The sequence below is a fragment of the Pecten maximus genome, chromosome 15 (genome assembly GCF_902652985.1).
Source record: "Pecten maximus chromosome 15, xPecMax1.1, whole genome shotgun sequence".
Classification (NCBI taxonomy): Eukaryota; Metazoa; Mollusca; class Bivalvia; order Pectinida; family Pectinidae; genus Pecten; species Pecten maximus.
In genome coordinates, this window is record NC_047029.1 from 6,054,805 (window position 1) to 6,070,665 (window position 15,861).

Consider the following 15,861-nt stretch of genomic DNA (forward strand, 5'->3'; position numbering starts at 1 on the left):
ATGAGATATATCAGTATTAATACATGAAATAAGTAAATTTGTTAACGGTTTAATGAATGTTTTTATAAAGTCGTAAAGATTCTTTACCGTATAGTGAGTACTTCCGGCGTCATGTTTCTATGCGAACTTCAAGTTTATCCCGAGATGAAAAATACGGGGGATATTGTTATCTAACTTTTTGTGTGATTGTGTTACCTCTATTCACCAGCTGATAGCTAATGAGGTGATAAACCTAAACATGTCTTCAAATTCCAGAAATCCAAAGGACATCAGATCCGTTGTGGAAGACAGTGATAAGGTAAAGACTTTACTCTTTACAATGTATGGGGTTAGCTGTTACAGTGTGGTTTTGGGAGGGCGACCCCTCATTCCCTGATTCAAGTGTTGACGTCAAGTTCACGATGGACACTTTTCATAATTAAAACCTAACTGTTCTTATATGCCTTGCTTTGACACCATACACATAACAATTCGAGTCTTAAAAGGACAAACAACAGTACAAGCTATGCATCTTTGTTCTTATACAGTAGGCTACAATAAATGTACATATAATTGTAAGTCTTATAAAAAAGTTTCATGTGAAGAGCCTTGTTCTTCCTCTAATGTACTTTTCGTTTGATATCATAAACAAATTGTCAAGCTACACATTTTCTTCTTTTCTCTTTATTGTCTTTCTAACATATGAATTATTTGATACTATTTTGTATTGAATGAATATTTAGAAGAAAAAACATATAACATTGGGCTAGTGAATATTATGTTAGAACCAACTTATGTAGGAGAGAGTATAAATAATTAATTATAGTAATGTAACTTAGTGATTGTTAGTGTGGTACAGTTACTTTCAGTTACTAGTGAAAGTTTTGTAACTGTATATTTTCTTGATGATATATCTCTGTGATGTAGTGTAGTATTGAGCTTACCGTTATATATTTTTCATCGAAAATATATGTAACTTTTCAACTTTCATTGTGATTAATATATGTCTAAATTATTGTATTTTAGGACATGTCTGATATGCAGAACAATCTGTCCAAGCTGAAGGGTCTATCGGCTGATGATAAGACAGAGAAAGCCATGCTTCGTTCTCGTATTGATGAACAGTCTCAGCTGATCATGATTCTGAAACAGCGAGCAGACGAAGTAGCTAACAAAACTAAATCAGTGGACAGAATCAATGAGGAGCTGATCGGCTTCAGAGATTCAGCTAAAGACATGTTAGATGGTGAGACAAGAAAATATAACATTCTCAACGCAAGGTTTGATGACCTAGCTTCCAATCATCAAGAAATGATTAAGATTAAAGACGAATATAAACGAGCAAATAGAGACCTACGAGAGGAGAATTCTCGTTTAAGAGATGAAAATGCTCGTATATTTTCTGGTGCTATAGCTGAGAAGGAGGAACAGATAAGTGAACTGGAGAAAAAACTTGGAAATCTCAAGGACCAGTGCAGCACTCTGGAGCATCGTAACAGGTATCAATAGATATATAGACTTGTTTATATTATCTGAATTCTTGCTACCTTTCTTTTGGTAGAAATTAAGATAAGTGAAGATGGTGCATGTTAAAAATGATAAATGTTACTATGTGTATCCATAACAAACAATTTCTAACGGCTCAACAGAGATGTACTAAGAGCCTATAACTATATTTAGGGGACCAAACCAGCTACTAAAAGGAAAATAAGTCTTTAGCCAAGTCCAGTAACTAGTTTTCGATTAATTTTCTATTGGACTTAATTGTTCAACAACATTGTTGCTCACACTGTTGCTGTCAGCCTAATCTAGCTTGTATTCTTATTCTGTATAATTGTTGAATGATATGCCTTTTCAGTCTCATTTGTTTGGGAGTATGAATTTTTGTTTTTGTTTTCAGACACAATGCTCAAGAGTTCCGTATGAAGGAGGAAGCTTTACAGGGAGACATTAGGGCACTACAGGACCAATACAAGAAGGATATGAAGTCTTTACAAGCCAAACTACAGGAGGCAGAGGAGAGGTTAAAAAGTAGGTCATCTACACCTGACAGAGAAGCTCACACAGGAAAAATAACAATATACTGTATTATATGCTATTTCTTCTATATCTGTGTAGGTATATATGGGGCAAAGAAGTAATTCAAACAGTGAAAACAATAAGGCTTGTTAAATTTTCGAGGCAATCCGCCCCTTTATCAAAACACAAAAAATTACAAATACAATCACATAATATATATAAGAAGTACTGGAAATACAATAAAATACAATAAGAATAATGTTTTAGTAACTGTAGTGTAGGTATATATATATAGTTTTGCTGTAAACATGCACTCTTTGTCTTCATAGGTGCTAATTACAAGCTACAAACACAGACAGACTCTAAGAAAAGCATGGATGCAGAGACTCAGCTGAAGATTCAGCAGCTGACCAAGGAGAAAGACGAGCTACTGGATCTAGCCATGCAGCGAGGCAAAATTGTACATGTATGTACCCAATCAGGTCAAAATTGTACATTTATGTACCCAATCAGGTCAGAATTGTACATGTATTACCCAATCAGGTCAGAATTGTACATGTATTACCCAATCAGGTCAGAATTGTACATGTATTACCCAATCAGGTCAAAACTGTACATGTATGTACCCAATCAGGGCAAAACTGTACATGTATTACCCAATCAGGGCAAAAGTGTGCATGTACATGTATGTACCCAATCAGGGTAAAACTGTACATGTATTATCCAATCAGGGCAACATGGGGAATTTAGCCATTTCATGTTTGTTCACAGCAATTTAAAAAACAATTAAACATGCATTAACTTCTATCAATGTGTATTAAGCCACTGATTGCAGCAGCATGTGCTACCATTTCAGAAGTGGGATTGGAAATATCACATGAAAATAAAAGAGGGGGTCTGGAGGGGGAGGGCATAACTTAACAAAACTTCTTATGCACATCAGTATTGGTAATACAGCCTACTAAATTAAACGGCCTCCCTCAAATTTGACATCTCGATTTATGGTGATCTGACTGACTAAATGACCTGTTGACTGTTATATGTGTTCCTGCATGAGGCTATTGTTTTTAACTTCTTTATACATTTGTAGAAATTTTATGGTTAGGTTTCCCCCCCAATATAGATGCTATTGCAGTGTTTTATTTGAAAACTGGCTGACTTGATGTTAGGGAATGTCTTCTTTTAATCAGCAGTTTGAGTCTTTCAGCAACCACATTGCTGCCTATATACAGTAAACTTGTATATTTTATTCAAATCCATATACAGGCCACCAGTTTAAAGTTTTTGTAATTCTCTATGTATCCCTATAATTCTATCAAGTTTTGTTGTTTAACTGCAGAAAGAGCAGACAGAGAATAAGAAATTACAACAGAGGATTGGTGAAATGGAAAAGGCTGTGAGGAACATGGAGGAAAAGTTTGAGTAAGTCTTGTCATCATGTCCGACTATTTAATAAAAAAAAAACAGTACAATTTCTTACATAAGAAAACAATATGACATCATTAGTTGGGACAATGTATGTGTGCATATATTTAAGAGTTTTATTTTAACAAGACAATTAACTTTTCATGACAAATCAAAAATTGGCTATTTTCCATGATCTTTGCAATATCATATTTGCACAACTCCAACTACATTGTGTATTTGATAAAATATACTTGAATAATTTTGATATCCTCGCAGTTTCTTTTTATAATCAAATAACTGTATCATTTTCATATATGAAGCATTACACATCAATGTTATTTTTGTAAACATTTGTCTCTTGTTACATAAGCTGCTACAAGGAGGGATTGGTATACACTGGTACATATTCTCCACTGTCACACGTGTACACACATGTACACACCTGTACACACTTCTCACATCAACTTTTATATTCATATTTATTATTCTGGAACTGTTAAAAATTCATTGAAATAAAAAAAGTATTTAAAGAGAACATCATTCAATATAAATTTTCCTCTTACCCTTTTTCATGGGACCATAGTTTTCTATACTGCATGAACAGTGATTTTCTTTTTAATTGATTTGAAATGAACGGAAAACTAAGTACTTTTTAGTAATTTAATTCATATCGACAGAGATGATCGGTTCATTTGAATTAATTTTAACGTGCCTTGCATGTTTTTATCAGAACTATTGTAGTAGCATCAGATACACACCACATTATCTATGATGAACAGTCAATTAAACCACGTATCCTGTCGCAGAAATTTCTGTCTTAGACACGTCACTAGTTAGAGAATGTAACTGTTGTCTTCACTATCGGTCACCAGCATGTCTGTCTCAACAACTCAATGATTTTGGTTAAGAAAATGTGTTTAACAGAACTATATACTATATACCGGTACATTCAATTTCTATGTATATATGTATATTATGACATTAAGATTAATTCACCCTGTGAGTTGTGAACAGAATTTAGGTATTTTGTGTAAGAGAGATCTATTTGATATAATCAAGAAAAACAACTGCAAACAGTTTTAAATTAAAAATGGAAGCATGGAACTTAAGTTGCTTCACACGTGCACCTTGCTGAAATTTGTACATTTTGTAATACAGAATGTAATTTTTCTGTCTGGTAACACATTTGCTTGAGAGCTTATTGGAAGCCATATCTATCATTTATCTTCTGTCCAAGTTGTCTGTCAAATTTGTATGAATTCTGTTTTAGAAACATATTAAGGATTTGAAAGTTAGCTTGTAATTTATTATGGGTATTGACTTAAATAAGCCATACAGAACGGTTTGAAAAAAGAAATGACTATGATACAATTTTTAGGTCAACCTGTTAAACAATTAAAAATCTTATTTGCGTTTTGTATGTTTGTATATTAAATTTTGATATTGTGACTATTTACTTCCCGTGTTTGCAGGCGAGAGGCAGCAGCTGTGAACTCTAACCTCCAGGTCAGGCGACTCCGAGACGATCTAGAAGATTCGTCCGTCAGAAACAAGGAAATACAGAGTGTAAGTTTTACTGATTTAGAGTCACCTGACTGTCATGTGATGTTATGTCATAGTACATCATCCATATTTTCGTGTCTTATCAATTTAGAAATTGCAGTGTCCAATATGGATATATATATATTACATTTGCCAAGAATGACCACACCTGTGTGTTTTATTAATAAACATTGTTTATGATCTCCTCAGCTAGATTTTATACTAATCCAAAGATCCACAGCTTTGACAGTCTTCCTCTTGGCAAGCTTGGTGTATGTAAATTGGCTGTGATATTGATATTATCTGTACTGAACAGCAAACATTATAATGCACCATTTGTTTCGACACTTCGTCAAGAAATATTAAGTTTATACAAGACATCCAGAAGTCTAGTAGCTGATTGATCTTGGTGTATCAGTAGAGAGAATCTGGGGGAAAACATGTACTATACATGTACATTATCAGTTTTTTGCATTCTCAATTGAACTGGCTACTCTACTTGTAGGACTAGTATATACAGAGAGTCCAGGATGTATCATGTTGAACCTGGGGGAGCTTTGTAGATGTACAACATTCAAACTTAGGTTCTTTAGGAATATAATTAATGAATACGTAATTATCTCAATTGCTTTTATAATGCTTATATATATTGTAACTAATTAATTTTATCTATTGTTTGAACAGGAATTTAATGCATATAAGAAACACACGAATGCCTTGTTGCAGAGAGAGCGTGACATCAACGAGAAGTTACGCAACATGGTGGGGTGATAAATCATCCAGAGAAAGACTATTAATCCCTGCATAAAATTATACCAAAATATTCCTGGTTTATGGTTTGAACCTGTGGAGTGTTACCTAATCATCTAGGAAGGTCATGCTGTCATGAAAAGATTGTTCAGTCATTTGAGACATTTTTTAAATGATAAGAATAATTTTGATTTTGTCTTGCATAAATGTTTTGTTTCTCTAAAGTAAGTTCAATCAACTAATTTGGGATAAACGAATATTGAATTTTATAGAACAAAGTGAAACTCTGAAGTATAATGATGTATGTGACTGTGTATACAATTGACCTGACTAGTTTTAAGATGACTGAAAATTTCAAATCATAGACTTGAATGGTAACCTGAAGGGAAGGGGGTACATAATATATATAATTCACAGAAAATGGATAAGTGGCCTAAAGGTTATCAAGGGAGAGTACAGGCTACAGTGGGGTGGGGGGTGGAGGGTGGGGAAAATGAGGTAGAGGGTAGGAGTCGGAAAATGGGGTAGAGGGTAGGGGTGGGAAAATGGGGTTGAGGATGGGGAAAATAGGGTAGAAGGTACGTAGGGGTGGGAAAATGGGGTAGAAGGTAGGGGTGGGAAAATGGGGTAGAGGGTGGGGTGGGAAAATGGGGTAGAAGGTAGGGGTGGGAAAATAGGGTAGAGGGTAGGGATGGGAAAATGGGGTAGAAGGTAGGGGTGGGAAAATGGGGTAGAAGGTAGGGGTGGGAAAATAGGGTAGAAGGTAGGGGTGGGAAAATGAGGTAGAAGGTAGGGGTGGGAAAATGAGGTAGTGGTGGGTGGGAATGGGTTTGAGGATGGGGCAAATAGGTAGAGGTACGTAGGTGGTGGGACAATGGGTAGAAGGTACGGGGTGGGCACCCTGGTGGTCGAGGTGGGGTGGGACAACTGGGTCGCCGTCGGTGGTGGGCCATGCGGTTGCCTGGTGTCGGGGTTGGGACCATGGGTCGCCGGTCGGGTGGCCCTGGGGTTAGGTGGGGTGGGCACCATGGGGTGGGTGGGGTGGGCCACTGGGTCGCCGGTCGGGTGGGCCACTGGGTCGCGGTCGGGGTGGCCCTGTCCCGGTCGGGTGCCCTGGTCGTCGGTGTGGCCCCTGGGGTCGCCTGGTCGGGGTGGGCCACTGGGGTCGCCGTCGGGTGGGCCCCTGGGTCGCCGGTTGGGTGGGCCCTGCGGTCCGGTGGGTGGCCCCTGGGTCGCCGGTCGTGGTGGGCCCCTGGGTCGCCGGTCGGGTGGCCCCTGCGGTCCCGGTCTGGGTTGGACCCCGGGGTAGTCCCCGCGGGTGGGGGCCCCTCGCGCCGCGGGTCGTGGCTGGGCCGCCTGGGGTCGCGGGTGGGCCCCTGGGGTCGCGGGTCGGCGTGGTCCCCTGGTGGATTGCGCGGGTGGGCCCCTGCGGTCGCCGGGTGGGGGCCCCTCGGGTCGCGGGTCGGGGTGGGCCCCTGGGGTCGCTGGTGGCCCATGCGGTCGCCGGGTGGGGCCCCTTGGGTCGCGGGTAGGAAAATGGGGTAGGGGTAGAGGATGGGGAAGGTTTCAGGGGAACTAGTTATGTGATGGGATGGACATGTGCAGGACTATATACATTGTCACAGAAATTAATGCTATATAGTTATGGAACACTTAGCGAAAAGGTGAAATGAGTGCAATTTGACTGACAGCATATATTGTTATTATAGATGTAGTTATTTATTTTTATTTAAATGTGAAGACACTGCTGATATAGTCCTGACAGAGAAGTCTATATTATTATAGTACGATATAGTCCTGACAGAGAAGTCTATATTATTATAGTACGTACACACAGCTGATATAGTCCTGACAGAGAAGTCTATATTATTATAGTACGTACACACAGCTGATATAGTCCTGACAGAGAAGTCTATATTATTATAGTACGTACACACAGCTGATATAGTCCTGACAGAGAAGTCTATATTATTATAGTACGTACACACAGCTGATATAGTCCTGACAGAGAAGTCTATATTATTATAGTACGTACACACAGCTGATATAGTCCTGACAGAGAAGTCTATATTATTATAGTACGTACACACAGCTGATATAGTCCTGACAGAGAAGTCTATATAATTATAGTACGTACACACAGCTGATATAGTCCTGACAGAGAAGTCTATATTATTATAGTACGTACACACAGCTGATATAGTCCTGACAGAGAAGTCTATATTATTATAGTACGTACACACAGCTGATATAGTCCTGACAGAGAAGTCTATATTATTATAGTACGTACACACAGCTGATATAGTCCTGACAGAGAAGTCTATATTATTATAGTACGTACACACAGCTGATATAGTCCTGACAGAGAAGTCTATATTATTATAGTACGTACACACAGCTGATATAGTCCTGACAGAGAAGTCTATATTATTATAGTACGTACACACAGCTGATATAGTCCTGACAGAGAAGTCTATATTATTATAGTACGTACACACAGCTGATATAGTCCTGACAGAGAAGTCTATATTATTATAGTACGTACACACAGCTGATATAGTCCTGACAGAGAAGTCTATATTATTATAGTACGTACACACAGCTGATATAGTCCTGACAGAGAAGTCTATATTATTATAGTACGTACACACAGCTGATATAGTCCTGACAGTACATACACACAGCTGATATAGTCCTGACAGAGAAGTCTATATTATTATAGTACGTACACACAGCTGATATAGTCCTGACAGAGAAGTCTATATTATTATAGTACGTACACACAGCTGATATAGTCCTGACAGTACATACACACAGCTGATATAGTCCTGACAGAGAAGTCTATATTATTATAGTACGTACACACAGCTGATATAGTCCTGACAGAGAAGTCTATATTATTATAGTACGTACACACAGCTGATATTGTCCTGACAGAGAAGTCTATATTATCATAGTACGATATAGTCCTGACAGAGAAGTCTATATTATTATAGTACGTACACACAGCTGATATAGTCCTGACAGAGAAGTCTATATTATTATAGTACGTACACACAGCTGATATAGTCCTGACAGAGAAGTCTATATTATTATAGTACGTACACACAGCTGATATAGTCCTGACAGAGAAGTCTATATTATTATAGTACGTACACACAGCTGATATAGTCCTGACAGAGAAGTATATATTATTATAGTACGTACACACAGCTGATATAGTCCTGACAGAGAAGTATATATTATTATAGTACGTACACACAGCTGATATAGTCCTGACAGAGAAGTATATATTATTATAGTACGTACACACAGCTGATATAGTCCTGACAGTACATACACACAGCTGATATAGTCCTGACAGAGAAGTCTATATTATTATAGTACGTACACACAGCTGATATAGTCCTGACAGAGAAGTCTATATTATTATAGTACGTACACACAGCTGATATAGTCCTGACAGAGAAGTATATATTATTATAGTACATGGAAACTGCTGATATAGTCCTGACAGAGAAGTCTATATTATTTTAGTACTGCTGATATAGTCCTGACAGAGAAGTCTATATAATTATAGTACGTACACACAGCTGATATAGTCCTGACAGAGAAGTCTATATTATTTTAGTACTGCTGATATATAGTCCTGACAGAGAAGTCTATATAATTATAGTACGTACACACAGCTGATATAGTCCTGACAGAGAAGTCTATATTATTATAGTACGTACACACAGCTGATATAGTCCTGACAGAGAAGTCTATATTATTATAGTACGTACACACAGCTGATATAGTCCTGACAGAGAAGTCTATATTATTATAGTACGTACACACAGCTGATATAGTCCTGACAGAGAAGTCTATATTATTATAGTACGTACACACAGCTGATATAGTCCTGACAGAGAAGTCTATATTATTATAGTACGTACACACAGCTGATATAGTCATGACAGAGAAGTCTATATTATTATAGTACGTACACACAGCTGATATAGTCCTGACAGAGAAGTCTATATTATTATAGTACGTACACACAGCTGATATAGTCCTGACAGAGAAGTCTATATTATTATAGTACGTACACACAGCTGATATAGTCCTGACAGAGAAGTCTATATTATTATAGTACGTACACACAGCTGATATAGTCCTGACAGAGAAGTCTATATTATTATAGTACGTACACACAGCTGATATAGTCCTGACAGAGAAGTCTATATTATTATAGTACGTACACACAGCTGATATAGTCCTGACAGAGAAGTCTATATTATTATAGTACGTACACACAGCTGATATAGTCCTGACAGAGAAGTCTATATTATTATAGTACGTACACACAGCTGATATAGTCCTGACAGAGAAGTCTATATTATTATAGTACGTACACACAGCTGATATAGTCCTGACAGAGAAGTCTATATTATTATAGTACGTACACACAGCTGATATAGTCCTGATAGAGAAATATATATTATTATAGTACGTACACACAGCTGATATAGTCCTGACAGAGAAGTCTATATTATTATAGTACGTACACACAGCTGATATAGTCCTGACAGAGAAGTATATATTATTATAGAACATACACACTGCTGATATAGTCCTGACAGAAAATTGATGTTTCCATTGTAATCATGAGTGCTTCTTGCATATCTGATTCTATATTATTATTATAGTTATACTTTATTACAGTATTGATGAGGTGTCACTTACATGTGTTTCCAGAGATATTTATACAGAGGTTGTAGAGTTTTATAAATATATAAGCTTTGTGCCTATACACTGTTCAGCATTATCTATACCCTATATCCGACAGGATGTGTGTGAAGGTTTTTTTTATGGGCAAAATTTTCATTTTTTTGAAAAGTACTTGCAGTAAAGGGAATAAATATTTTTGACAGAAATGAACCATAATTTTCTCTACTGTGATTTTATTTTCAGGTTTGTTTATCATGTGATATAACTTGATATCCTCGGGGGGAAAAAACCCAGTAAAATTATCCCCCTCAAAAATAGCAACATTTGCAGTATATATACAGCATTCATCATAATGATATCAAATCAGTTATAATTGTAATCAGATGAAATATAATGAAGTTTATGAAAATTATTTTGTCCATTGCATTGTCAAAATTCTTTAAGTTCTTGAATTCTGATGTTGGAAGCGGTGTTAAGAATTATATCCCGATGACTGTTCTACTGTTAAATATTGTATATTGTATTAGTCCACTTAATTTTGTGATACAGATTGAAAATATTTATCCGTCCATACAGCAAATTTGCATATACTGTCAACATACTGGTACTAATTTTGGCGACAGTACTATATAATTATAGTACGTACACATCAGCCTGATATAGTCCTGACAGAGGAAGTCTATATATTATGTACCGTACACACAGCTGATATAGTCCCTGACAGAGAAGTCCTATATTTATAGTACGTACACACGCTGATATAGTCCTGAGCAGAAGAAGTCTATATTATTAATGTACGTACACACAGCTGATATAGTCCTGACAGAGAAGTCTATATTATTATAGTACGTACACACAGCTGATATAGTCCTGACAGAGAAAGTCTATATTATTATAGTACGTACACACAGCTGAGTATAGTCCCTGACAGAGAAGTCTATATTATTATAGTACGTACACAGCTGATATAGTCCTGACAGAGAAGGTCTATATTATTATAGTACGTACACACAGCTGATATAGTCCTGACAGAGAAGTCTATATTATTATAGTACGTACACACAGCTGATATAGTCCTGACAGAGAAGTCTATATTATTATAGTACGTACACACAGCTGATATAGTCCTGACAGAGAAGTCTATATTATTATAGTACGTACACACAGCTGATATAGTCCTGACAGAGAAGTCTATATTATTATAGTACGTACACACAGCTGATATAGTCCTGACAGAGAAGTCTATATTATTATAGTACGATATAGTCCTGACAGAGAAGTCTATATTATTATAGTACGTACACACAGCTGATATAGTCCTGACAGAGAAGTCTATATTATTATAGTACGTACACACAGCTGATATAGTCCTGACAGAGAAGTCTATATTATTATAGTACGTACACACAGCTGATATAGTCCTGACAGAGAAGTCTATATTATTATAGTACGTACACACAGCTGATATAGTCCTGACAGAGAAATATATATTATTATAGTACGTACACACAGCTGATATAGTCCTGACAGAGAAGTATATATTATTATTATAAGTATGTGGAAACTGCTGATATAGTCCTGACAGAGAAATATATATTATTATAGAACATACACACTGCTGATATAGTCCTGACAGAAAATTGATGTTTCCATTGTAATCATGAGTGCTTCTTGCATATCTAATTCTATATTATTATTATAGTTATACTTTATTACAGTATTGATGAGGTGTCACCTACATGTGTTTCCAGAGATATTTATACAGAGGTTGTAGAGTTTTATAAATAGCTTTGTGCCTATACACTGTTCAGCATTATCTATACCCTATATCCCAGGATGTGTGTGAAGGTGTTTTTTATGGTAAACATTTTCATTTTTTTGAAAAGTACTTGCAGTAAAGGGAATAAATATTTTTGACAGAAATGAAGCATAATTTTCTCTACTGTGCTTTTATTTTCAGGTATGTTTATCATGTGATATAACTCTTTATCCTCGGAAAAAAAAAACCCAGTAAAATTAACCCCCTCAAAAATAGCAACATTTGCAGTATATATACATCAGTCATCATAATGATATCAAATCAGTTATAATTGTAATCAGATGAAATATAATGAAGTTTATGAAAATTATTTTGTCCATTGCATTGTCAAAATTCTTTTAGTTCTTGAATTCTGATGTTGGAAGCGGTGTTAACAAGAATTATATCCCGATGACTGTTGTAATGTAAAATATTGTATATCGTATTATTCCACTTAATTTTGTGATACAGATTGAAATTATTTATCCGTCCATACAGTATATATTGTCAACATACTGGTACTAATTTTGGCACACTCAAATTATAGACCATTACCCGGGGTATTTACCAGATTAACAGATTTTTATAGAACAATAATGAATTAGTGGCTCCTTATTATTTACTAAAGAAATAAAAGAAAGTGTGATTAACATAATCAAAATTTACTGTAATTCTTCTACATGAAGAGCGCTAAAATAAGCATACTGCTAAATTTAGTATGTTAACAGTATATATACACTATGATGACGAAATTGACTACATGTTGTAAGGAACTACAAAATTCCTCATTTCCACAGTGTGTATAAGCTGAATGTATTTTCAAATGCAGGTGAAGGTAAATTCCATGTTTATCTCTTCTAGAAATTTCATATCAGTTGAACATGACTATAGAATTTTGCCAAATAATTCTTATTGGTCTGATAGGTAACAAAAAATTGAAGTTGAAAACTGTACCAAACTTAAAATATATGATAAATGTGTAATTTGTCACGAAAAAAAAATATAAATGTTTAAGTATTTGAAAGTATTAAATAAATGTTAATTCAATTGTAATTTTTTCTCAAGAAGAATCATGTATTAGATACAGTTATCAGAATTTGTTTATTTATACCAGGGCGACTTAATTGGTAAAATGTAATTACCTCCCCTGTTAATATTGGACCAATCTTAATGAATATACAGATTATATGTGTATTGTCAATGTCCACTCGACAGGATAGGCTATCTATATCCTTAAGCAGACAGGAACACTTTGAACATTAGCCTGATAGCTTCATATATTTTCCGGCCAGCTTGGTTTTAAGGTTCCAGCACTTGCATAGTGTCTTAAAACACAGATAATAATTTATGTAATATTAATGTATTGGTGTAAAATTATTGCTGGTTCCATTGATGTACCAGTTAATGTAATGTAGTGTAATATAATGTAATGTAAGTTTTCATGTTTTACAAATATTTTTTGTATGTTGTACACATCGTTGTATTGGTAACTATGGTGTACAGCTATGTTGTGAAACATACATCATCCATGCTATTCATGAATATTTGGTCTCTACATAAGAGCTAGGAATTGTACATCACACAGAATGGCCAAATCTAAGTGTTTTGTTTTAAACTGAAACAATACTCTTCCTAATACGTTGTATTTTTTCATATAGTCCTTATAATTACTGTTACTGGTATAAGATTTGGTTATGTATATACATAACACTGGTATAATGACTAATTATAATTGAATATCCGTCCAGAGTTGTGATTACATAGGAATTAAATCAGTAACACTCACATAATGATACAATGCCAAAATGTTTGAAATAACATACATGGTATAATATATAGAATTGTTTGTATGTATACTGGGACCAGGTGCCTTTTGTAGTAATTGTGATCATTGAAAGGATTCGCTTACAGATGTTATGGTACAGAAATAAAACATATAACTCGACTTTACAAATTTTAGTTTTTTATTTATGTAATATAAATACATAAAAGGGTATACATGTACCAGTATACCATAAGCTATGAGATTTATTAGGTCACCCAAGACAAAGTCCAAATCTCGAGTGACCCTTTGCATCTGTCCACAAATAATCAAAACAAAAAAATAAAAAAAATTAAACAAGGAGCCACAAAGCGTGGCATTAATAAAAAAAAAAAAATATCCTCCGCACCCTGTTGTTGGTATGAAAACCTAAATATGATACATCTATATAAACTTAACAGTAAGATTGAAAAGTTGATGCAAACCCTATACATGTATATTCCATGATAACAGACACAAGAGGCCCAGAGGGCCTGTATCGCTCACCTGGTTTCATGAGATATGAAACAAGAATGATGCTTGAGTATATTTGTTGCTGGTATTGCTACATTGTATGTCAATATATATCATAAGCATATGGGTACATGTACATTGGTTTTATTTTAATACTAAAAGTGCATTAATCCATGAAATGAAATTGACTTTTGGCGCGACCCATAGGGATGCTACCACACAAATGTGAGTGATATCCATTGCTTAGTTTCAGAGGAAAACTTGTTTAGACCAATTCCTACCCCAAGGTGATGCTACCAGTAAAATATGAGATATCCATTGCTTGGTTCCAGAGGAGAAGTCATTTATATGAATATAGCCCGATTGAACACATTTGGCCCCGCCCCTCAGGCCCCTGGGGGGTCAGCCCCATCATTTGTACAATTTTGAATCCCCACCCCATAACCATGCTACCAGGCAAATATGAGCGACAGCCATCACTCGATTTCAGAGAAGAAGTCGTTTATATCAATATAGCCGGATTGATCACATTCGGCCCCACCCCTCAGGCCCCTGGGGGGTCAGCCCCATCATTTGTACAATTTTGAATCCCCACCCAATAGTGATGCTACCAGGCAAATATGAACAATATCCATTGCTCGGATTCAGAGAAGTCGTTTATATCAATATATCCCAATTGACCACATTTGGCCCCGCCCCTCAGGCCCCTGGGGGGTCAGCCCCATCATTTGTACAATTTTGAATCCCCACCCCATAGTGATGCTACCAGGCAAATATGAGCGACAGCCATTGCTCGATTTCAGAGAAGAAGTCGTTTATATCAATATAGCCGGATTGACCACATTCGGCCCAGCCCCTCATGCCCCTGGGGGGTCAGCCCCATCATTTGTACAATTTTGATTCCCTACCCAATAGTGATGCTACCAGGCAAATATGAGCAATATCCATTGCTCGGATTCAGAGAAGAAGTCGTTTATATCAATGTAGCCCAATTGACCACATTTGGCCCCGCCCCTCAGGCCCCTGGGGGGTCAGCCCCATCATTTGTACAATTTTGAATCCCCACCCCATAGTGATGTTACCAGGCAAATAGGAGCAATATCCTTTGCTTGGTTTCAGAGAAGAAGTCGTTTATATTAACAGAGCCAAATTGACCCCTTTTGGCCCCGCCCCTCAGACCCCTGGGGGGTTAGCCCCACCATTTGTACAATTTTGAGTCCCCACCCCATAGGGATGCTTCTGACCAAATTTGGTCAAATTCTGATCAGTAGTTATGAAGAAGAAGTCAATTGTTGACGGACGGACGGACGCCACGGCATCACATAAGCTTCGGACCAGGTGAGCTAAAAATGGAAAGAAATGAAATGTCAGTAGTAAA

General features: G+C 36.5%; 1 protein-coding gene and 1 long non-coding RNA gene across 3 annotated transcripts; both read left to right on the plus strand.

The window, feature by feature from the left end:
* Window positions 1-99: 99 nt before the first annotated feature.
* Window positions 100-6,152, plus strand: LOC117343134 (coiled-coil domain-containing protein 89-like). Its single transcript, XM_033905449.1, has 7 exons — window positions 100-298; window positions 1,006-1,478; window positions 1,880-2,010; window positions 2,328-2,464; window positions 3,338-3,420; window positions 4,878-4,971; window positions 5,632-6,152. Exons 1-7 carry the CDS (start codon window positions 239-241, stop codon window positions 5,716-5,718), a joined length of 1,065 nt encoding a protein of 354 aa, XP_033761340.1. The 5' UTR covers window positions 100-238; the 3' UTR covers window positions 5,719-6,152.
* Window positions 6,153-7,268: 1,116 nt separating this feature from the next.
* Window positions 7,269-14,153, plus strand: LOC117343767. 2 transcript variants are annotated; one of them, XR_004536078.1, is made up of 2 exons: window positions 7,269-8,983; window positions 11,396-14,153. It is a non-coding gene; the product is annotated as an uncharacterized LOC117343767 (long non-coding RNA). The 2 variants fall into 2 exon arrangements; XR_004536079.1 differs by having other exon boundaries at window positions 7,269-8,932.
* The last annotated feature ends 1,708 nt before the right edge of the window (window positions 14,154-15,861 follow it).